The sequence below is a fragment of the Peromyscus maniculatus genome, chromosome 7 (genome assembly GCF_049852395.1).
Source record: "Peromyscus maniculatus bairdii isolate BWxNUB_F1_BW_parent chromosome 7, HU_Pman_BW_mat_3.1, whole genome shotgun sequence".
In the NCBI taxonomy this organism is placed as follows: domain Eukaryota; kingdom Metazoa; phylum Chordata; class Mammalia; order Rodentia; family Cricetidae; genus Peromyscus; species Peromyscus maniculatus.
Window position 1 is genome coordinate 95,985,435 of NC_134858.1, and position 25,545 is coordinate 96,010,979.

Consider the following 25,545-nt stretch of genomic DNA (forward strand, 5'->3'; position numbering starts at 1 on the left):
CCCTGTGCTCCCAGCTCGGCGGAGGCAGAGACAAGGTAATTCATTCTTAGAGCTTGTTGGCCAGCCAGTCTAGTCAAACTGGTGAGCTCCAGGTTTAGTGAGAGATCCCGCCTCAAAAACTGAGGTGGAGAGCAGCTGAAGAAGACACTTGGCATCGACCTCTGCCTTCCACATGCATGAACACACATGCATACTCACAAACATACACACACATACACCCAGAAAATGGAGCACACCTATAATCCCAGCACTTGGGAGGCAGAGGCAGGTGGATCTCTTTGAGTTCGAGGCTAGTCTGGTCTACAGAGCAAGTTCCAGAATAGCCAAGGCTATACAGGGAAACCCTGTCTCAAAAACCAAACCAAAAAAAAAAAAAAGTTTACAAGGTAGTATATGAAAGGAGAACATTTCAGTGTAGATGGGAAATGGTTATTTAATAAAGTAGTTGGCATAATCATGTGTTTAGAGAGAAAATGAAATTCTATTTTGCATTTCATATATTTCCCTCAGTAAAATACTAAAGAGAAAACCACAAGTGGAGAATCCCCTGCCAATGGCTATTTGCTTTGACCCGCCGCAGCCTCCTGGGACTATTCAAGTATCTGTCTTGAGGTCAAAGAAAAATGACAATAAGCCGAATGCAGCCTTTATCCTATTCTCTCGACAGAATAATTAAATAACCCCCACCCCTGGCTCTGGCAGGACCACCCAGCAGCCAGCGCTGTCCAAAAAAAGATGGCAGATGGTATGAGAAAGGCCACAGTTCCAGGGAAGGTGGCAAAGCCACCAACTCAGGACAGGAGACTTCTGTTTAAGAAACTGCAACATGTCAGCCCCTGCTTCCTTTTGAGACTCGAGAAGAAATGCTGCTCATAGCAGAGAGCCTGTCATTGAGAAGGAGTCAGAAGGCAGGGTGGCTTTACCAATGAAGACACCACTGTCCAGTGGGCACTCAGGGAGGCCATTGCCAGCAATACAGCATCCATCCCAGCGTGTGTGTGTGTGTGTGTGTGTGTGTGTGTGTGTGTGTGTGTGTGTGTGTGTGTGTGTGTGAGAGAGAGAGAGAGAGAGAGAGAGAGAGAGAGAGAGAGAGAGAGAGAGAGAGAGAGAGAGAGAGAGAGAGAGAGATTGATTGATTAGAAGTTGAACCCGGGGCCTCACATATGCTAAACAAACACTACAGCAAGCTGCATCTCTGTTTGTTCGTTCATTCATTCATTCATTCATTTTTGAGATAGGGTCTCATGAGGTTTCCCAGGCTGGCCTTGAACTTCCGATCCTACTGCTTTGGCCCCCAGGTAGCTGGAATTATAGGTCTGTCTACAAGGCTCACATTTGTTCAGAATTTCTAAGAAGAGATGTAGGAAGAAGCAGCTCCTTGGTTTTTTGCTTTTGCTTTTTCTCTCTCAAATTATCTAAAAGTTGGGGGCATGGTCTACAAAGATGGTCAGCACACACTGATCCTAGCACAATTTTGTTTATTTTTTTTTAATTTTCATTATTATGAAGACATATAAAGATGGTATTTTCAAGAGAGCTATTATTACCCAAGAAAAAATGTTGATCATAGAGTGAAGTTGTAAAATAGACCTAAATAGTAAGTGTATAATAGTAGACTTAGATAACACGAAGGAAAGCGTTAAGGACAAACTGAACCCAATAAGCAGTATAACTACATGTCCTTTGTTCTGATCCATTCACTTTTCAGATTTAGATACCATCTATACTATCTATTCTATACTATCTGCTTCCAGTTATGAAAAAGAGGATTTGGGTCTCTCATGCCTTCATCCTCACATTCATCGACATTTCTCCCCCACTACAAGCTCCCAAATGGATTGGCTCACATGGTGGCTGATAGTTTTACTGCAGACATTTGGGTTAGTGTAAACAGTGTTAATAGAGTACACAGTTCCCTAGGACTCCATTGCCTCTCATAGAAGCCTTCTTTTTTCCTAGAGTTAGTGACTGCTTCGTTTGTTTGTTTACCTGGGTTCCTTACACCTGTCCCTAATTCAATCCCAGCTTCTCAAGAAGATCTCTGAAAGTTTTCTTGTGTCTTCCTGGATCCCCCACCCCCACCCCCCCACCACCCCCACCCCATGCCCCACGCCCAGAGCCGCTCAGCTTGGGTCCCAGCAGCCAGCCCCCAGCGCTGTCAAACACACCCTCTTCCTGGGATTTCCTTCAGTTTTCCAAGGGATTCCCTTGCCTGGCTCCTGGTCCCAGAAGCTGCTTCTTGAATCCCATGCTTTCTGCTTTTATTGATTTACGTTCTTATTTTCGCAGAGTTGCATCCTCGGGCATCTTCCTGAGGATGCATTTGCCAAGACCTTGCAGATGTATGAACAAGGTTTGAGCCTGTAGTCCTGAGGGCAGTAACTACAGCCCATGAGCCAAATCTGGCCATGGCTATTTTTCATTCATTTGGTGAATTAAGAGGATGCTTATGTTGTCTTTCTATTTACATTTTTTCAAAAGAAAGAGTATTAAGAAATATTGGACATAGTCTAAAACACCTAAGCGTTTCTCATCTGTTCATAGTAGAAAAAGTCTGCCAGCCCCTATTTTGTGTTTTTAAAAAGATTTATTTATTTATTGTGTATACAGTGATCTGCCTGCATGTATGCCTGCTGGCAAGAAGAAGGCATCAGATCTCATTACAGATGGTTGTGAGCCACCATGTGGTTGCTGGGAATTGAACTCAGGACTTTTGCAAGTGCAGCCAGTGCTCCTAACCTCTGAACCATCTCTACAGCCCCTGCCAGTCCCTGTTTTTAATCAGCCAAATACAGAACTATACTTTGGAAGTCGTTTTCATTTAACACTTTGGAGACTCCTCTCCACTGTCTTCTAGGTCCCCCTGCTGTGAAGAAGCACAACGATCCTGCTTTCCAGACATGCATGTTTGACCTATAGTTCCCTCTCTGGAAACATCTAGATTCTTTACTTCCAAACTAATGGTCTGGAATCTCCAAAGGCGCCGCCGCAGTGCAGACCTTCTTCTGTTCAAAGTGCTAGTGATCAGCCTGAAATGTGTTTTCTAGTCTAGTGTTTTCTCCTTGGATGATTTCCTCTCGGTGTTTCTGCTCTCTCTGGAATCTCTGTTAACATCAGTCTACCTCCTGGATTGAAGGTCCGGTGCTATCTTTTCTCTAGCATATGATTCTCTTACATTTTTTCTTCTAAGTCTTCTACTAATTGATGCCACTGCCACTGTCGTCTACCAGAACACAAGTTCCAGGAGTGCAGGAATTAGCTATGATATCACCACCTGTTTCCCCAGCATCAGCACCACACCTGGCATGTACTAGGCAATTGGTGAACATTGTTGATTGATTGAATATCTTTTAATCTCTAAGAGCTGTCTTGTTTTATAATTGTTTCTTTATAATGCTCTCATTTTCATTCATAGGTGGGATGTAGTCCCTGAAGTATTTTTGACAATATTACTATAATGGTTTTTTTTGTTGTTTGTTTAACATTTATTGAATTTATGTGTTGTAGGGAGCTAGTTAGGTCCTGTTGAATGTGTATTACTGACATGAGCATAGTTATGTCAAGGCCCCCAATGCTTCAGACCCATGGCATGGCAAAGCCTTCCCTGTGTGAGGCTCTAAGGAAAGGCAAAGCCTTACTCTGGTTCTTGTGCCAGTGTTGATAATGTGTATAGAAAATATCCACCATAGCTTCCCCCAACTCCCAGGTGTTTATAAGCCAGAGACTGCCCTAGTTATCAAGAGACCAAGATTAGCTAAACCTGCATCCCTCTAATACCACAAACCTTGCCTCCCTGTCCAGCTGTATACCATAAGCCCCACCTCCCTGTCCAGCTGTGTACCATAAGCCCCACCTCCCTGTCCAGTTGTATACCATAAACCCCGCCTCCCTGTCCAGTTGTATATCATAAACCCCACCTCCCTGTCCAGCTGTGTACCATAAGCCCCACCTCCCCGTCCAGCTGTATACCCTAAACCCCGCCTCCCTGTCCAGTTGTATACCATAAACCCCACCTCCCTGTCCAGCTGTATACCATAAACCCCACCTCCCTGTCCAGCTGTATACCATAAACGCCACCTCCCTGTTCAGTTGTATACCATAAGCGCCACCTCCCTGTTCAGCTGTATACAATAAGTCCCACCTCCCTGTCCAGCTGATACCATAAGTCCCATCTCCCTGTCCAGCTGTATACCATAAACCCCGCCTCCCTGTCCAGCTGTGTACCATAAGCGCCACCTCCCTGTTCAGCTGTATACAATAAGTCCCACCTCCCTGTCCAGCTGTATACCATAAGTCCCATCTCCCTGTCCGGCTGTATACCATAAGCCCCACTTCCCTGTCCAGCTGTATACCATAAACCCTGCCTCCCTGTCCAGTTGTATACCATAAACCCCACCTCCCTGTTCAGTTGTATACCATAAGCCTCACCTCCCTGTTCAGCTGTATACCATAAGCCTCACCTCCCTGTCCAGCTGTGTACCATAAGCCCCACCTCCCTGTCCAGCTGTGTACCATAAACACACTGAGTTTCCAGGGTACTGTTGCTTCTCCATCAGAAAGCCCAGACTACCGATCTCAGCCTTTCTGTGCTCGGGTCTCTGTGCCTGTCATTTCTATCATTTCTTTATTCCATTGCCACCCTAGTTAGGGTTCCAGAACCCAAGCCATGCCAAGAGCATGGCAGTGTGTGTGTGTGTGTGTGTGTGTGTGTGTGTGTGTGTCAGACAGACAGACAGACACACACACACACACACACACACAGAGAGAGAGAGAGAGAGAGAGAGAGAGAGAGAGAGAGAGAAAGAGAGAGAGAGAGAGAGAGAGAGAGAGAGAGAGAGAGAGAGAGAGAGAGAGGACAACTTACCAGAATCAGTTCTTTTCTTCCATGATGAACGTCCTGAGTGTAGACCTCAGGCTGTCACTTCGTGGCAAGCGCCTTCATCACTGTCCTCTGAACTGTCTCATTTCTCCTGGAAGATTTTTTTTTCTTCCTGTAATTGGTCTCTACACTCCCTGTGACTTCTAAAGACCTTGTCTCCTGGTGGCTGTTTTAGTCTCCGTCTTTTATGGTAGGATTCCTTCCAAAATTCATCATTTCTTCTGTTTAATCCATTATCAGTTGTGATAACAAAATTGCCTGGAGCTGAGTTGTTATAGTTCTAGAGCGTGGAAGCTCAAGATCAAGTTGTTCATCTACTAAAGGCCTCGTGCAGGATCTGACATGACATGAGAGATCACATGTCAAAAGGGAGCGCTGGAGACTGGGAGGAGTGGGTCTCTCTCTTTTATAACAGCTGTCATGATGACTCATCCCATGAAGCATCAGTCCCTCAAGCCAGGACCTGATTACCTCATAGGCCCCTCCCCTTGGTGTGAGCCACACTGATGACCAAGCTTCCACCATGTGAACCTTGGGAAGATGCACTTACCCGCATCTAAGCCGTAGAAGCCTTCCAGGCACAGCTGCAGATCAGGTCCCAATGCTGACCTAAACTCCAGGCACTTGTGTGAAGCTGGCCTCACGATTGCATCGTGGTTCTGTAGGTGCAAGGGCCCCAAATAGGAGGAAATGCCCTAGGAATCTGGATAACTTCCCACAGAGACATCTCTACTTGTATTCTGGAAGACGAACTTAAATGATCATGTGTAGATGTGCCCCTCTCCCCCCCACACCCCCTCTCCGACTGTACTTATGTCCAGGAGTCAAAGTTCTCTCTGGTCCAAGCTAGTCAGGAAGCTCATATGTTGCCTGCCAGGGTGGGAGATTTAAGGTAGACAGCAGGAGGTTGGACATTCCTAAGTTTCCTTAGAAAAACTCTCAACTAGTCCTGCTTTCTGCCTGTCTGGCACCCCAACCTATAGAGTTCGCTGCTACCCCATTTCCCAAGTCACTCTGGGCTTTGGCTGTGTATAACTTGGCTTCTGTTGGGTCTGCTGCCTACTGGCTCTGGTCGGTCTGTTAGCATTCCTCAGTTCTCCAGGTTCCAGAATCTTGTGGACTTGGCTGACTATTGCTTTCTCTTTCCCAGTCCCATCACCCCTGCGATCTCAGCTTTACTTGATTCCCTTTTTTCCATCTTACCCATTTCCAGAGGGAGTGGAAATAAAAAGGAACCCTATGTGCCATGCTAAATTCACAGCCCTGTATTGCTTTAATAACCCCAAGAGGAAGCTGGTAAAACTTCATACTCACGGATGCTACCCAGAAAGAAATGACAATTCGGTGTCCTTTAGGAGCTCTCAGTTTCTTGGGGAAGACAAGGATGGACAGATGCAATCATAGATGAGCTGTAATGGAGGTGAGGCTCAGCATCAGGGGGTCACAAGAGAAGAGCTTGCAGGGAGTGGGAGGGCACGGCCCTGTTCATATAACAGGCAACACAGAGATTGTAGCCAAGAACAGCACAGAAGGGAAATAGCTCAGACTCATGACCCATTTGGAAGGCCTGAAGGAGTCTTAGCTCAAAGTGTTATTTTGATTGACTCTCCTCTCCCGGCTGCTATAAAAGAGCATTGATTTCTCTATGTATGATCTGCTGTCAGAATGAGCTAACCCACCAGAGAGACACCTGACTATCCAGGATACCCAGCAGCGTGGCAGGTTGGACTTTGTCCTTCCATCTTGCTTTCCTATAAATGAGAGGTGAACATGAAGGTCAAATGTATGTAAATTGCCCCCAGACAGCCCTCCTAGGCCCCATTTCTTCTTAACAGGAAAAGAGAAAAAGTAACACACCTGTCCTTTGGAGAAAATGGGACACAGATGTGCAGGGATGTAACATACTTTGCTTTCTGTAATGCTTCACAAGTGTTGAAGAAAAAAATCGAATTTTAAGCCAATTCTATTACAGGCCAGTTATTAATGAAGTTTGTCTTTCTCTGCCAAGCTCTCCAAGTGCAGCTAAAGCATCCTGGGAAGCTTTGCACTTTGCCTCTAAAAAGATGCACCCGGTCCTCACTGTCCAAGATCACAGGTGTGAGCTTCTGGCCATTCTGCCTCCGCCACAGAAGCTTCCTCGGCATCCTTGGCTCAGGTTATGATCCTGCTGTTATGCCTGGGCTCACCATAGTCCCTGTACTCTGTACCCTCTGACTGCTAATTCTTAACCTCCTTTGCCACTGCATTTGAAGGGCCTTGAGAATTTGTGGCTCTCTCCCAGCCCCACTGAAGCTGAGAGAGGGGTGTCTTAAGAAGGATTCTGCCACCAGGTGGTAGTGGTGCACACCTTTAATCCCAGCACTCAGGAGGCAGAGGCAGGTGGATCTCTGTGAGTTCCAGGACAGCCAAGGCTACATAGAGAAACCTTGTCTCAAAAAAAACCAAACAAACAAACAAACAAAAAAAAAAAAAGGACTCTGCCTATACATGCTACCCTGCAGTTCTATTCTGTTCACACTGGCATGGGATAGTGTGGATGCCTCTCTCACAGAATTCCAGGAGGAAGGCAAAATGGGAGCCTGCCAGCTCTATAGCTTCCAGACTTAGCTGGGCTCCTTAGCTGTACCTGTCTGTCCTAGTTAGGTTTCTTTCTCTGTGATAAACACTATGACCAAAAGCAGCTTGGGAAGGACAGGGTTCATTTGCCTTACAGATTAGAGACCACCATCAAGGGAAGCCAAGGCAGGAACTCAGAGCAGGAACCTGGAGGCAGGAACTGAAGCAGAGACCATAGAGACACACTGCTTTCCAGGCTGCTTCTCCTGGCTCACCCAATTTGCTTTCTTATACATCCCAGGACCATCTGACCCTGGAGTGGTACTGCCCACAGTAGACTGGGCCCCATATCGATCATTAATCAAGAAAACACCCTACAGAGTTGCCTACAGGCCAATCTGATGGAAGTAGTTCCTCAGATGAGATTTTCTCTTCCCAAATACATCTTTGTGTGTGTTGACAAAAGTCAACCACCGTACCACCCAACCCCATCACCAACATAGCTCGTTGCTGAAAGGTAACAGTCTAAGGAGCCATCTTCAGGCTGTGGCTATACTCTACGAACCACAAACACTCCCAGGCTCTGCTCTGCTCCTGTTGTCCAGCCTACCAGGCTAAGAAAGGGCCTTTCATCCCTATTTCTGTGTTCTCCTATTCCTACTACTCTCTGGACTTTAGTAAGAAAGACCCTGTGCTCTGAGTCCTTGGGTGCTGGTTCATGATGTCTATCAACAAGCATTTCTCTTGCAGCGAGAGCACTCGCTGTCACAAGGGCTTCCTTTGACAGGATTTTAGGAGCCACTTCTGGAGTCAGAAGCTGAATGCTGCATCCTTATTCTCAGCTGTTTTCTTCTTCCCTTGAAACTGTGGAACATCAGAGTCCAGGACAGAGGGCTTAAGGCAGCCAAGCTGTCCAGAGACACAAAATGCATCTGAGAGCTTCCAGTTTCCAGGAGGGAAAGCTACGCTCTTTGGAGCATGCATTAGCACAGTAAGAACATCTTTCAAGCTTCACTTTTAAAGCTAAAATGATGAGCTATTAAACTTGTGTAACCACCAACATAAGTGGCTTACTGCAATAGCATGGGCCTGCCACTTAAAAATGTCAGTCACTCTAGGAGACCACTCTAGATGAGACCTGACAGCATGGGAAAAATCAGTGCTCCCTCAGCTCCACCCCACAGTTCTCTCTCTCTATGTCTGTCTGTCTGTCTGTCTGTCTGTCTGTCTGTCTCTGTCTCTCTCTCTCTGTCTCTCTCTGTCTCTCTCTCTCTCTCTCTCTCTCTCTCTCTCTCTCTCTCTCTGTCAGACAGAGAACTAAGAAGTTAAGTGTTGTAATGTGGTCTTACAGCCCCTCCCTCTCTAAGCTGAAAGAGAGCTTTGTGGCCCTACCAGGTATCTGGTTCCATGCTTAGAGTTAAATAGACTAAATCAAACTAAATTAGATGCTATGGAACTTACCACAGGCCCAGAAAGCTTGTAAAAACAAGACCATCTCCTTTGCTCATCCCCTTTGTTCATGCTCAATCTTTCTCATCCTACTGAGGAACCCCATCCCCATCATGTCCAGGGTGACGATCTCTCTTTTTCTTTCAGCTGTCTCTCTCAATGAAGCTCATCTCCAGTCTTAAAGGGGATCTTTATCATTAGTGCCCAGTCGTGCTGACTCTGATGTGATGGGTGGTGCCCTTTTAATGGCCTCTCACTTCATGGTACCATCAGGCCTCAACATGTCTAGCTTAGTTCTGTCTTAGGAGCCCACAGAAATAGCTGTCAGGGACATGAGCCAGCAAGCATCTAAACAAAGCACAAAAAGAGCAAAACCAAGGATGAAAACAGAGATGTAAACATAGCGTGTACACATGCTGCAATTGTGTGATCAAATGAAGATTCAGAAACATGTACATTTAAAGAAAAGGAAAACTATGAAAAGTGAAGTGCCAGATTGGTTGAAGAACCGACTAGGATTTCTGCCAATTACTACAACAAAATTAAAAGTTCAGTGGTGACCCCCTACGACATAACAACTCTAAATATGTGCACACTAAGAACACAATCACAAAACACTGGTGTGAAAACAGAATTAAGAGAAAATTACCAAATCCGCAGTTGTAAGTGTGGATCCCGGCACTCAACTCTCAGCCTTCACTACCACTAGGCAGAGTACAACACGGAAAGAAATTCAGGAAGGCTGTGAGAGAACTGTTCTCCTGTGTCTAACTGAACTGTACAGAGATCAACAGACAGTACAGGTAAAATATGAAATGTTTTCAAGCACAATTGGAAGATCCAATGAAGAATACCGTGAACTAGAAAGCATAGCTTAAGAGTTTAAAACTATTGAAATCATATAGCATATGGTCTTTGGTCCAAGTGTGCCGAGCTGATAGTAAAAGAGACAATGCAAAATATTAAAACATTTGGAAAAGTTTTAAATATATGGAACTGTGTGGAAATGAAATCGTAGCCAATCAAAATGTTGGGTGGAGTTAATACACTGGAAGGGGTGGGGAACGACCACTAAATAAATACTTATATTTGTGTGGAAGGAGGGAGGGGCTTACACACCAGGGAAGAAACATGAACCTTTGCCTGGTTGCATGTGGCATGCTTGCCTGTATAAGCACACCTCAGTTTTATTATAGTTTATATCTGAAATACAGCTCCCTGCCCCAGGCTTTTGTGGTTTGAATGTTTGCTGCCCAGCTTGGTAGCACTTTTTGGGGAGGTTCTGGAAACTTGGGGAGATGGAGGAAGTAAGACTCTAAGGACGGGTCCTTGAAGCTTCCTTGTCTGCCATGAAGTACAAGCTTACCCACATGTGCCTGTCACCTTAACTAAGCTGTTCCACCATGAAGTCCCAGCTCTGCTGCACTAAATCCCTCTGAAACCTTAAACCAAAGTGAATCCTTCTTTCTTTAAGTTGACTATGTTAGGTTTAGTCACAGAGAGTAACCATAATAAGCAATACAAAAATTGGTACCAGGAGTTGGGTTGTTGTTGCAATAAACCTGATTATGTGATCCTTTGGCCTTTTGGACTTGGTTTGGGGAAGGAATTATCCTAGAATACTTTAAGCAGAGATTTATTAGTGATTCTTGTGGGGTTCAAAATACCAAAGGCCAATAGAGATTTCAGATGTAGATAAGAAATTTCGGGGGGAATTATACCAGGGGTTACATTGTTACATTGTGTCAAAGACACTCTACAGCTTCTTGGTGTCCCAAATTTTTAATTAAGGCCAAATTCAAAAGTAATGACCTATTAAGTTGGTAAAGGAAATTGGAAGATAGGATGACATTCAGCTTATGTGTGGCATGCTTGTTGCTGAAAGCCTTTACCTAGGTTTATAGTGAAAATTGGGAGCAAAAAGCAGAGCCAGATGATTTGAAAGGCATGAGAATTAGCCAGAAAAAGAACTTGTTTGAAGTTGAATCAAAGGACACCATAATTAAAGTGATTGGAACCAATAAAAAGAAACCAAGTACCTTAGTCTGGGATGACAGGAAGGATGCCTTGAAGTAATTTCAGGATTTATCATGACCTAATGAATCCTGCTCCAGGGTGTAAAACTACAAACTCATTTAAAAGACCTTATCTTTATAGAAGTGTCTCCCATGCACCTGCTCACATAGAGCCTCCTTAGGAAGTCTTTCCCAGGTTAAGCCACGTAGGTACTCACAGACTACTGCAGCCATGGCCCACGAGAGCCAGGGGGCCTGACTCGTGCTTAAGCAGCAGCAGAATTGCATGGGATCTCCATGATGGCATGTAGAATGCAAGTTACGGTTTCATAGAGGCTTCTAGCAAGATTCCAGGGGAAAACCTGCGAAGCTAGTTAGTGTGCAGAGGGTCAGATTACATGAAGAAAGCTCCTAAGAGATCAATGTATAAAACTGGGTGAGTGAAACCTAAGTTGTAGAAGAGACCCTGAGATATTAAAGATTCCAGGCATGTAGAATATCTGTAAGTTTGGAGTTCACATCATGCCACCACATACCTCTAATGTCAGACATGAATCTATAGGATTTGCTGCCTGCTGTAATGGGTTTCAGTCTTGCTTTGATCCTAACTTTCTTTTATGCCCCCATTCCTCCTTGGAAGAACATGATTTTCTTTTTATTTGTTCAGGGACTCATAGCTAAGAGTTGGCCTCGTCTCAGTGGAGACTCTGGGCTTAGACCTTTGACCAGTACTGGAACAGTTAAGACTATGGGGATGTTTGCACATAGACTGAATGCATTTGTATTATAAGATTATCATAAGCCTTTGGGTGACAATAGTATAAGTTTGTGGTTTGATTCTAAAATGCTCCACACAGGCTCATGTTTTGAACATTTATTCCTCAGTTGATGGGACTATTTTGAGAAATCTGTAAACTTTGGGAGGCAGGGCCCAACTGGAGCAAGTAGGTCACTGGTGTGTGTGGGGGGGGGGGGTGGTTGCTCATTTCCTGCCTTGCTCTCTGTTCTTTGGTCTGCTATGATGCAAATAGCTCCCACCACACACTTTGACTATCCTGAACTGAGCCATTTCTTCCTCATCATGATAGACTGAAACCCTCAGAAATGATGAGGAAATGAACACTTCCTCCCTGAAGCTGTCTGTGTCAGTTAATTTGATCACAACACTGGAAAAGTACCTAACAGAAGATGCAAGGTAAAGATCACCATGTAAACACCTATATATGTGCATTTATATATCCCAATAACAAATGTGAAAACCAGACTTTAAAACATCATACCATTTAAAGTTGGTTGAAGAAAATTAACTACTTAGATTAAGTCTAATAAAATGTGTATAATTTGTCTAAAATTATAATAGGCCATCATTGGAGACCTAAACAGACATAAACAGAAATCATAGGAGACCTAAACAGAGTATTACCATTTTAGTAGACTAGAAAACACTAAAGTTCAGTGCATTATTTTGAATTAGGCTGCTTGATAAACTGAGTGGATAGGAATATAAATCAGGTGAAATTATCCACAAGAGGGTGAGATGTGGAGGTCCCATAGATCTAGTAAGAAAGCTGGAAGAAACAGAAATAAAGAGCACAGGTAATTTCTACAGAGATAATAACTAAGAATTTTTCAAATCTAATGAAAGACACAAATCCACATGTTAAAGAGATTCTGAGGAAATGTAAATAAAGAAAATCTTATAGACAAAGACTATATATGAAGCAACAAGAATACAGATTACCTGCCCAGGGATGGCAGACTTATACAGCACTTCTCAACAGCAACAATATAGGACAGTAGAACAGTAATTGGAGAGCATTGAATAAAAACAATATTTCAACCCATTTATTTTATACCCAGTAAAAGTATCTTCCAAGTTTACAACTTAAAGTCACCAACTTAAGGAAATCCCACTGTTCTGCCAGAAGGAGGGTAATCCCAAGATAGAAAGACTGGTGTACAGGAAGAAAAGGTACAAAGAAAATAGGAATTGTAGGCGGAGTCTAAGTGAGCATTGACTACATGAAACAAAACCGCAAGGTCTATCAGAGTAAGGGGCAATGTGTATTTAAAGTGGCCACAACACTAACCTGTAAGGTAGGAGGGGGCCAAGTAGAGCACCAGCACCCTGAAGTTCTAACAAGGTGGTAATGAGCTTGGTCTCCATTGGCTGTAAAACTGCACATAGTGTCTACTCTAAGAGACAAGGAGAAGGAAATAATAAGAATCTAAACAATCAAGAAAGAAACAGAAGAATAGAATGTGTGCAAGAAAAATAAAACACAAAATAACATGATACCTTTAAATGAAAATACATCACAGTAAGTGTAAGTGAATTCAGTGTTCCAGTTTAAAGAAAAACTTGTCAAACTTGACTGAAAATGTCTTAATGGGCTATATACAAAGGCTTTGCTTTAAAAAAAAAAAGTGTAGAAATATTGAAAAGTAAAAGGTGGAAGAATCACCAAGTGTGGTGATGCACACTTTTAATCCCTGCACTAGGAAGGTAGAGGCAAGTGGAATTCTGTGGGTGTAAAGCCAGCCTTGCTAAACAGAGAGAGTTCCAGGACAGCCAGGGCTCTGTAGAGAGACCCTGTCTTCAAGAAAGAAAAAAGTAAAGATGCATATGCCATGTGTATATTATTATCAGACAGACTAAATTTTAACACAGTCTGACTAGCAACCAAAAGCCTCATATAAAGACACATGTTGTTGTAATGTGTATTCACCCAGTCATGTATTATTAGAATATGTCCAGAGAAAGTCTAAAAAAGACAAAGAAAAGGAAAAAGTAGAAAAATCCACAACATTAGTGGGAGATTTCCTACTAATACCGTAGGCAGACACAAATTCACTACGAGATTAAACAAAGCCACCACTTCCCTTGCCTGAATGGACACTGAACACCCACGGAATGAATACACATGCTTTCTAAGCACACGTGCAGCGTTCCTCAACCCTGATCGTATACCCTTACATATAAAGGAAGGCACAGCACGGCTCAGAAGATTGGATCTGCTTACAGTGTGTTCTCTGACTAGAGTGGAACTAAGCCAGAAATTAATACCAAAAATATAACTCCCCTAAATCATGATATGCCTGGAAATTAAGAAAAATGTTCCTAAATAGCCGGTCAAAACAGACATCACAACGGAGATTTAAAAAATGCTTTGAACTGAGAGACCATGAAAGCACGGATACTAAAACATGTGGGGCGTCAGGAAAGATGGGGGATTTTACAGCCCGAGTTGTTTATTTTAGGAAATAAGACAAACTTCAAGTTAATTAGCTCGGCAGATACCACACAAAGTTAGAAAATGAACAGCAAGAGAGGAGCAGGGTTGAGTCCATAAAAAGAAGAAAAGAAATTGGTGAGACAGAAAACAAACATTTAGCAGAGAAAAATCAACACAGCACGTGTTGGCTCTTTGAAAAGACTAACAAAATAACAACCCTTGCAATCTTGTGCAAGGAAAAGAAAAGGGGCCCAGCGTTGGGAATGAAAAGGACCCACACTGCAGATGCTGCAGATGTTGAACACTTAAGAGAAGGTTGTGGTGGACCTTATGCCAGTAAATTGAAAACTTTAAATGTAATGGGAAAAATTCTGAAAAAAAAATGTGCACGTTACCAAAAATCATAGTGAAGAGATGAAAAATCTGAACCATCTTCTAGCCATTAAGGAGATTAAAACAGTAGTGCAGACTTCTCGTACAAATTACACTCCTGCGTCCTCAGACTTGGCTGGCCAGGTACAGCCTAAGGACAGCGCGCTGGCCCTGAATAGGATTCCCAGGACAGAGTGAGAGGGGGGTCGGGGAGGAAGCAGGAAGGGAGGAAGGGGAGAAAGGACGGAGAGAAGGAGGAAGGGTTTCACTGGCCAGTTCAATCCTTCATGCTGTCCTTTTAGAGTATTAAGGAGTGTATAGCCTTGATAGAGAAACCTGATTGGGAGAACTATAGACATGTCTTCACCTCTAAAAATAACTAGCAACCAGAACCCATTAATACACAAAGAGGTAAGACAAGGTCAGTATGGTAGCACACACCTTTAATCCCAGGACTCAGAAAACAGAGGCAGGTGGGAATCTCTGAGTTCCAGGCCAGCCTGATCTACATAGTGTCAGGCCACCTTGGTGTATATAGTTAAGTTCCAGGCTAGTCAACCCTATCTCAAAGAATTATATAAATAAACAAATATTTAAATACACAAATAAATTGCACTTCATTTGCGACTAAAGAGGTAGCTAAATGGTTTAAAGCACTAACTGTTCTTGCAGAACCACAGGTTTCATTCCCAGTACCCACAACTGCCTGTGACTCTACCTCCGTGGCATCTAATGCCCTCTTAAGGCTTCCACAGGCTCTTGCACACACATGGTTCTCATATTCTCCCATAGGCTGGCTCGCTCTCTCTCTCTCTCTCTCTCTCTCTCTCTCTCTCTCTCTCTCTCTCTCTCTCTCACACACACACACACACACACACACACACACACACACACACACACACACAAATAAATACGTCTTAAAAGAATAATTAGGTATTTTGCCTTAACTGAGATTGCTTCAGGAATGCAGTGCTTATGATTAGAAAACTGATCAATGCTCTTCCCCTATCGTAACTGACCAGGGGAGAAAACCACACAGTAGTTTGTAGTTTGTGAAGAGTGGCAGAATATTTTAAAAACTTGTACATTCACTGTGCTGGCTGCTTCTATGTCAACTTGACACAAACTCAATTAAGAAAACGCCTCCATAAAACCAGGCTGTAGGCAAGGCTGTAGGGTATTTTCTTAATTGATGATTGATGGGGAGGACTCAGCCCATTGTGGGTGGTTCTATCCCTGGCCTGGTGGTCCCAGGTTCTACTAAAAAAAGTAGGCTGGGCAAGCCATGAGAAACAAACCAGTAAGCAGCACTCCTCTGCATCAGCGCCTGCCTCCAGGTTCCTGCCCTGTTTGAATTCCTGTCCTGACTTCCTTCAGTAATGAACAGTGATCTGGAAGTGTGAACCAAATCAACCCTTCCCTCCCCAAATTGCTTTGGTCATGGTGTTTCTTCACAGCAATAGATACCCTGACTAAGACACACCTGACAAAAACTCTTAAACTGGAGATCACAAGGAATGTCTCTTCAAGTATCATTGTTGGGGTGCACAGGCTTGGTCAGTTGCCCTTGTTTCAAGAACTTAAAACACCAGTTAGTGTCTCATCAGATAAATCCCACATAGGCTCCCAAGATCCTCGGGCAATATCCATTGCTAACTAGCTCAGCCTACTCCCTTCCCATCAGCCTCCCCTTCTATCGGGCTTCCCTTTCGTTGGCCACACATCACTCAGAGTCACAGTGGGCCTGTGCAGTCAGGGCGCATCCAACCAACCCTGCTTCGTTCCAAACTCCCTCTGTCCTAGTTAGCTTCCTATTGCCATGATAAACACCATGACCAGAAGCAACTTGAAGGACGAAACAGTTTGTTTTTCTTGTAGATTTAGTCCATCACTGAGGAAGCCAGGGCAGGAACCCAAGGTGGGAACCTAGAGGCAGGAACTGAAACAGAGACCATGGAGGAACACTGCTTACTGACTTGTTCTCACTCAGCCTGCTTTTTTATACCACCTAGGACCACCTGCCCAGGAGTAGCTCTGCCCACAATGGACTGGGTCTTCCCATATCAAACATTTAATCAAGAAAATATCCCACAGACATGCCCTCAGTCCAGTGGGATAGTTTGGACAACTGAGGTTTATAGCAAGCTTTTTTGTCTAACTGTCTTGGACTGCCAGCCCACAAATAATGACATGGAGACTTATTATTAATTATGAAAGCTGGGCCTTTGCCTAAGCTTTTCCCAGCTAGCTCTTATAACTTAAATTAGCCTATTTTTATTAATCCATGTTCTACCACATGGCTTTTACCTCACCTCGGTACAGCACATCCGACTTGCTCCAAGTCTGCTGGTGAAATCCTAGCACCTAGATTTCTCCTCTTCTTCCTCACTCTCCCCTGAAATCCTACCTATCCTCTCCTGCCTAGCTACTGTCCACTCATGTTCTTATTGAACCAATCACAGTGACGCATCTTCACAGTGTACAAAAAGATTATCCCACAACAGAGGGTCCCTCCTCCCAGATGACTCTGGTTTGCATCACATTCACAAAACTAGCCAGCACCCCCCCTCTTTGTTTTCCAGCCACAAAAATCTCTTTTGGGGATGAAACTATACAAATACAATGAACTACAGAAATGCACCTCATAATGTTCATCAAACATATCCTGATGCTGTTTGCCCTATGATCTGTTGCCTGAGCTCCATCCTCACAGCTTCCTCTCAATGAAGTACCACTCTACGTTGTCAAAGACACTAGAGGAGAGGCACAGGTCACCAAGGTAGTACCCTGGCAAGCCCTAGCTCACCAGGAGGGACCTCCAAGGTCTATTCACACACAGGGTGAGGTATAAACATTGAGCACCTGCCTGCACTGTGCGGGCGGCCGGGTGGCACGTGTCTTTCCTCATGCACAGCATCCCTATTCTCCCCTGCCTAGGAATGTACCAGGTGATCGAGGGTATCATCTCACCTGTCAATGACAGCTATGGGAAGAAAGACCTAGTGGCTTCCCATCACCGAGTAGCCATGGCCCGGCTGGCCCTGCAGACATCTGACTGGATTCGGGTAGACTCCTGGGAGAGTGAGCAGCCACAGTGGATGGAAACGGTCAAGGTGCTGAGGTAACAGGAGTCATGATGTTCTGTATTAACATTTGCAGATTGAAAGGATGGGACAGATTGCTGAGGTGGCCCCAGCCAGAACTTCCTAGCTAAGACCAGAGTAATGCCTGTGCTTATAGGGAGAGAGACCTGTAGATGCACCTTTTCAGAGGGGTCCCTGGACAAAAGTAAATGAGCAGCTGCTAGCATTTGGGACTGTCTTGATTCCGAGGACCAGGACCACTGTTACCATTTAGCAGCTCTGTGACTTTGAACATGTGACTTAACCTCTCTGAGACCTCTTTATCACTTGCAAAATGAAGACAATATAATTGAATGAAGATTTTAAAAACAGCTTTCCTGTCCTAGAACCAACAAATGGCCTTCATTAACTGGGGCCTTTAGCTTCTTGTCATTGACAAGTTTGAAAACTGAACCTATATAATACTCCATCTTCCCTTCTTGTTTGCTAAACATAGACTCTAATATAAAAGGGAAGGAGTTATTTTAAGAGCAGAGAGAGTTACTCCAGATTGTCTTTTGTCTTTTGAATTCTTAGTAGCATTCAGCATAGTCAGCACAGATGTTTGAAAGCCCTGGACCAGCCCTGCACATTAGGATAGCAGTCACTGTCCTGGCTGCCAGAGGGGAGTAAAGCTGGCCTGCTTCATCACTGGTAACGGGCTGCTCGGCTAGAAGGCACGGTAGGGGTGTGACCTGTGCAATCATACAGGTTCTGCACCTTCATTAGGGAAGGGACCACAGAGCATTCAGCAGCTCCGGTGCCACCTTAGAACCTGCTGCCAAACCGATAGGACGCAGGTTTAGTAACCGTGTGAATACACGATCTCTTCCTTTTAGCCATCCCTTGGCATAAGCCTAATCTCACACTCAAACATGCACCTAGAACGTCCTTTTTAAATGAGCCTTTCTCATCGCTCGATTCTCCAGGCTAATTGAAAGGAGCAGAAGCAAGACAGCAGAGTATCTAGCAAATCATTGAGCTTTAATAAGTACTCAGTGGCTAGGGCTTTCTCCCCATCCCTGTGAGCGCCACAGTTGCCTGGGACACAGGCTTTGAAGCCAGATTTAACTGAATGACTTGATGAAAGTGATTTGGCCTCCCCAAGCCCCAGTTCCTCACCCAATAAAATGAGAATAGCAGCACCTAACTTCCCTGGTTAGCACACCAGGTGGTTTTGATGAGATGGTGCAGGCAAATCAGCTGGTAGATGGTAGGTGCTAACTAATGCCATCTGCCCTCCCTCCATCTGTAATGCTGGCTGTGGTTTGTCCGCAAAACCAAAAAGCCATGCATGGACACAAAGGTGATGGCATAGTCATTTCGTGTTACTGCTGCTTCTGCGGCAGAATGCCAGTGTGAGCACAGGTACTACTGTGGTGATATTTTTGTTTGTGATCTAACAAATAAAGCTTGCCTGAAGATCAGAGTGTGGAGCTAAGCCACTCGTTAGCCATAGAGGCCAGGCAGTGGTGGCACACACCTTTAATCCTAGCACTCAGGAAGCAGAGGCAGACAGATCTCTTTGAACTCAAGGCCACCCTGGGCTACACAATATTGATCCAATCTAAAAGGGAAACAGAGCCAGGCAGTGGTGGCACACACCTGTGATCCCAGCCCTTGGGATCTCATGCCTTTAATCCCAACACTAGGGAGGTGGAGACAGGAAGTAATATGGGTGGGTGGAGAGAGGACTATAAGGCGGGAGGTGACAGGATCTCAGGACATTCATCTGAGGAGTTGGTGAGGTGAGAGGTGGCTGTGGCTTGTTCCTTTGTCTCTCTGATCTTTCAGCATTTACCCTGATATCTGGCTCCAGGTTTTTATTACGACCACTTAGGATTCGTGCTGCATACTACCAAATGCACTCTTTCTCCTTTTGCCCGGTGCCCTTTGCTCAAGTGCTTCTGGACACTTTACGCACAGCAAACTTCCTAGGTCCACCACCCATGTCCCACCCCAGAGGCTGTGATCTCATCAGTCTGGGTGAGGAGGGAAGAGATCCAGTATTTCGGTTGTTCCTGGTGATTCTAATATGTATCCAGGCTTGAGTCCAACAGCGTCGGTCACTGGATGAGAGAATCAGGATTCTGATCAGTGTTGAGATCCACTTAAAGAGCAATTGACACATGGTCACAACCTTGGCAGCCAAAATCACTTGGAAAACATTCTTTAAGGTTCTCTTCCAGGCCAGGGCTTTTGCTGGCATGGACACTAACCACAGGCATTTCTTTCAAGGTCTCAGATGATTTATGGTGTACTGTTGTGGTTGAGACTTAGCCAACAGAGTTAACCATTTCTTATTAAGATTTTTTTTAAAGGTTGAAAATCAGGCTAAAATTGTAAAGTCAAGTGGTTTTAGAATCATGGTAGAAATCAGCCCCAATGTCTGCTGCACTTAGTGTCCTCTTGATGATGGTCACAGTGGATTTACAACACAGCATAACAAAGGTCACTGTGATATCCGTTCACTGAGGGACTCGGTGGAGACTCTTTATTCTGATGACGTTTACATTTTTGCAAATGCCATAAAGTCTAGGCCAACTTTAATGAGAGAGCCTTGTCACCTTTTCCTTCCAGTGAGAAATAACTAAAAGGAGCCATTTAATAAGAAATCTTATTTTTGCTCACACTTTGAAAGGTTTCAGCCCTCATCTAGCATTGCTATTTCTGGCCCATTGTGAGGTAGAGCATCAAGGTGGAAGAGTGTGGTAGAGCCAACTTACGTATTCCCTGGTGGCCAGGAAGCAGAGAGACCGAGAGGAGCCCAGAATAAGGCCCCCAAGTCATCCCCCCAATGACCTACTTTCTCCAATTAGACCTTGCCTCCCAAAGCTTCAGGCATCTCCTAGGAATGCCATCCAGTCACAAACCCACCAGTAACCATCACTGATTTGCTGAGAACCCATCTTTCAATGACTGGATCTACAGCTAGGACCCAAGCCTTCAACACATAGGCCTTAGAGAGTACACTCAGTCACCAACCACAACAGTAACTTACCTTTTCCTCATGTTTTGGGGAAGGTCTTAGTCAAAGTGCCACTTCATGTGGTCTGTCCTCCACCCACATCACCTCATAAACCACTACAAACATGACCTCATGTCTTCATTTTACAGATGAGAAGCCGGAGGCTCAGAGATGCTCAGGTGATCTCAGTTACACAGTAAATATGCTAGAGGCAGAGTACCAGCCACTAGGCTGTGAAGCCATACCAGAACCAGCCTCTAAACAGAAGTTCTCAACCTGTGGGTCACAGCCCACAAGGGCCACCTAAGTCCATCAGAAAACACAGATTTTTACATTAGAATTCATAACCGTAGCAAAATTACAGTTACAATGTAGCCACCGAGTAATTTGATGGTTGGGGGTCAGCACAGCATGAGGAACTGTATTAAAGGGTTGTGGCCTTAGGAAGGTTGAGAACCACTGCTCTAAAAAAATGATGCTGGCCGAGAATGTGAGGTGACTTTTCTTTTACCATAGTTACCCTTTGCTGGGGTGTCCCTGGACAAGCTTCTGGAGACGCAGAAACCATGCTCTTGGGCTCAGTTCAGAGGCCTAGGACTGTGCACACTGGAGTACCACTCAGGCAGGCAGCAAAAAGCCAGCAAGGACCACTACCCCAAGGAACAGAGTCCACAGGGGAAGTGTGCTGAGTCTTGAAAGTAAACCGCCTCTCTCGAACACAGCTGTAATGATGCTCCACTGAGTCCGGGGAAGGTGGAAGATAAATTGGTGGACACGAGAGTGCTGGAGTTACAAGAGTGTTTGGCGAGACAAGAAATGCAGGAGTCTCAATTCGAAGATAGATTGCTTAAAATTGAGCATGTCAGCTGTGCATACGTCTGATCATACCTAACGTGCTCTGTGACTTCGCTTGGATTAACTCCCTTCATCTTCATAACTACCCGTTGTGGGGGCCACTGCCATCCTTCCCCATTTGCACTCAGGAACCATCCATGCTGACTGAGACTTGAAATCATTCATTAGGGTGACAGCCGGCAGTGGAGGTCGGGATTCAGCCCAAGCTGTCTCTCTCCAAGCCTAGGCTCTTAGCCACCACCTCATAGCATTTTAAAACACAAGTTCATGATAAGACTGTATTCTGGAGCCAGTGGGAGGCCACACTGTGCCGGGGCTTACTGTATGTAGCTCATTTACCTACACAGAATCCTGAAATCAGGTATCACCACTTAGGCTTTCTAAAGGAAAATGCATGTTTACACTTACATCTGTCTGTTTTCTTTTTTGTTGGTGGTGGTAGTTGGTGGGTTTTGTTGTTGTTTGGTTGGTTGGTTTGGTTGGTTTTTGTTTTCTTGAGATAAGGTTTCTCTGTGCAGCCCTGGCTGTCCTGGAACTCACTCTGTAGACCAGGCTGGCCTCAGACTCACAGAGATCCACATGGCTCTGCCTTCCAAGTGCTGGGACTAAAGGTGTGCGCCACCACCATATGGCTGACATCTTTCTATCTGTTGTTGAGAGCTGATGCCTTGGCACCTACTCACCACTAACGCCCGTATTTCCAGCAGAGAATTGCTGAGACGGGTGGACAGGGTGGCATCAGGCTTACCTGCCCACTGCCACCCAGCTTGCCTGAAATGTGGTACAGTGAATGGAACAGGACTCTCTGTGGCATATGCTTCCTGTCCTACCCTGGAGCGCAGCCTGGCACATGGTGGATCCTCGATACTAAGAAGCAAGTCTTAAATTCTGAGGCGCTGGGATGGTGTTGGGGGTCTAAAATACAACACACTTGAGCCCCTGTGTTTATACCACAGGCACCATCACGGCGAGCTGCTCAAATCCTCAGCCTCCACGGAAGGTCCAGACCCCAGCAAAACCCCGTCAGCCTCTGCAGGTGGGTGCTGACCCCTTGGTTCCAAAGGGGGGATTCAGGTGAAGACTGATGAGCCAAAGGGGTTTGTCCAGCCCTCAGCATGGACAAGAACTTGAGACCTGCCTGGTAGTGCAGGTAGGCCTGCACTGTATATATCCAAGGTCAAAAGGTCAGATTGGACAAACTCCACCTCACCCTATTAAATGTCCTAATTTGAGATTTGCTGCCCAAAGGAGTTTAGCCACCCTGTGACTTGTGCTCGTGACATGAATTACAGCTAGGGCCACACAGGGACAAACTGGTGACTGGTATTGTGGTCCTTTAAAACCCTTAGCCTTCTGCGTCTAAAAGGATAAAGTTTGGGTGAGAGACTCACACTCCTTAGCAGCCACTCAGTGAGTTCCTCAAAGGAAGAAACTTAGTTTTAGGGGAGCTTGAGGTTCTCTTGGGTTAGCTTCTTAAATCAGAAACCCACATCTCTACTTTTTCTTCTCCTGCTGGGTAGAGGCAAGTCCTGTGGTTTCAGAGTATGCAAAGCCCTGGTGTCAAGGGGCAAAGGCGTGGCTTTCTCCTACAAATACTCAGGAGTGTAGGATGTGTCGGGGAGGGGAGGATGTAACGTAAGCCAGGAGTCACTGGCCCCGCTGGCCAACATTCCAGCAGGCCATGTGCATGGGCTTCTACTACAGGGTGCCCAACTCTAGTTGGTTGGACACTTTCATATCAAAAGGGCCCAAGACTACCAAGGCTAAATGCAACTAAAACAGTTTCTTCACTGCAGAGTTTTTCAGAACCTTTACCGTGTCCACGTGTTTTATGACTTAATGAGAAAAAGACAGAGCCTATCACTTTTTAACCACGGTGCTCTTATGGTGTCTGTTGGTCATCAGAATTTTGAGAATACTCCCAAACACACCTTGGAAAGTACTTGAGAATGTCTCCAGGTCCTGAAATTGCCCTCAGATGCTGGTCAGAGATTACTTACGGCAGAAGTACCATGAGTCTTGTTAGAAACAAGAATTGCCAGACCACTCCCCAGACCTCCTGAGGGAAGGGCGCTGGGAGTCTGATGTTTAGTGATCACTCAGAAACTGTCACGCCACCACTTTGAGACTGTATGCCGGAATGAGAGTCTAAAAGGAAATTGCAGGGCTGCCATTGTAATCCATACACGTAATATTTACTGTACTCCTCTGGCCTGTCCTTCTTACCTGTGCGGGCGGGCTGCTCCGTTTCCAGCCCCAGATATGGACCGTGGACAGGATGCCCTCTGCACATCCTAGACATCCCCTTCTACGAAGTCCTACATAATGCTGGTGGACACTATGAGAGCCAGGCTCTGAGCTCAGGGGAGTGGAGGCACTCCAGCAGCCCCCCAGTCCATGCCTTGACACAGGGTGTGGGGTGGAGAGAAATGCAGGCATTCGTGTGAAAGGTTGCTGACAGCAGACAGCTACACCCACGTGTACAGGACCAGCTGTGGAGGGTAGAGCATCTCAAGGCAGAGATGCAGAGATGCAAGAGCAGGAATGTGTCAGCATGGGACACTGTAGACCTGGGATACATTAGAGACTCAAGAGAGAGGCAGGGGCAGCCAGAGGCAAATGGGGATGGCATGCTGAACCATAGCTCTTGTATTGCCTCTCTGTAGGTGCTCACAGAACCCATTCTGCCTCTGCTTGGTACCTACTCCTCCCCTTCAGAGGGGAGCATGTCCTGTGAGGCATTCAGAAACTATATTCCCAGTGAAGCCCTAGGTGCTAAGTTTATATGACTTCACCCTCTATCAGAGCCTCCCACCCCATGTTGGTTCCCTGTTCATTTCTCTGGGGGTTCCCATCTCTAATGACCGTATGTTTGGGCTCTTTCCAAGCTCCACATGCCTCAGGCTCCCAGATGTCAGAAGTGAAGGTGTGTGCCACCGTGTCTCTCTTTTATTGTTTGTGCTATGAAAGCAGATCTCACGATGTAGCCCTGGCTTGTCCTCGCAGAGAGCCGCCTGACTCTGCCTTCCCAGTGACGAGATTAAAGGCGTGCCCTCACATACCTGCTCCCCACCCCCATTTGAAAAACTATTTTTGTTAATTCTCAAGGATTCCATACTTTGTATTTTGAACATTTTTATCCCCCTCACCCATCTCCTCCCAGAGCCACTCCCCCATTCTGTACCCACCCAACTTTTGTCCTCATTTTTTTAAACCCATGCAGTGGGCCTGAGCAGTTAAGAACACTCACTGTTCTTGGAGAAGACTGGGGTTTGGTTCCCAGAACCCACATGGCTGCTCACAGCCATCTGTAACTCCAGTTTCAGGGGAAGTGATCCCTCTTCTGACCTCATGCATACACATGGTACATATGACTCCTGCATACACATGGTACATTTACATACACTAGACACATACATGCACATAAAATAAAATATTTTTCAAAACATCAAGCCCATCCGTGAGGCCTATGTACTCTTCGGTGTGCAGCCGTCCATTGGAGCATCTTAGACTCACCGGGGGGGGTCACACCCTTATAGACAACCAACTCTCCCTGTCATTAGCTTCTCAATTAGGCGTGGAACTGCATGCCTATCCACCCCTCCATGCTGAGATGTGTCTGGCTTGAGCTTACACAGGACTTGGGCATACCATCACATTGCCTACGAGTTCATGTGTGCAGCTGCCCTGCTCTGTCTGGAAAATCTTGCGTGTTTGTAGTCATCCACTACCTCTGGCTCTGACCATCTTTCTGCTCCATCTTCCAAAATGATCCCTGAGTCTTGGAAGGAGGGGTGTGTGGTAATAGATACTGCATTTAAGGCTGTGCAAGCCACAGTCTTGTACTGTCTACATCTTGACCAGTTGTGGGTCTCTGTGTTAATCACCATATTCCACAGGAAGAAGCTCCTCTGATGAGGGTTGAGAGATCCACTAATCTATGGGTATAACGAGACATCATCAAGAATTGGTATAATTCTGGGTCCCATTAGCAGGGTAATAGTAATAGGTTCTGTCCTACGGCTCTCTGACCTATCTACCACAGGTTCCTGGCCCAGTAACTGCCTAGCCACACACGCCTCTTTTTTTCTTA

The 25,545-nt window shown here is 45.3% G+C and overlaps 1 protein-coding gene across 4 annotated transcripts in view; it reads left to right on the forward strand.

Annotated features, from left to right (window-relative positions):
- Nmnat3 (nicotinamide nucleotide adenylyltransferase 3) overlaps positions 1-25,545 on the forward strand; it is a 121,881-nt gene that overhangs the window by 90,784 nt on the left and 5,552 nt on the right. For 3 of the 4 annotated variants that reach the window (XM_006975154.4, XM_076576879.1, XM_076576878.1), the window contains 2 exons: positions 17,445-17,628; positions 22,409-22,488. The exons of the other annotated variant lie outside the window; for it this stretch is intronic. In XM_006975154.4, the coding sequence (XP_006975216.2) occupies positions 17,445-17,628; positions 22,409-22,488 (264 nt within the window). The remainder of the gene's footprint in view (positions 1-17,444; positions 17,629-22,408; positions 22,489-25,545) is intronic. 4 annotated transcript variants of the gene reach the window in all.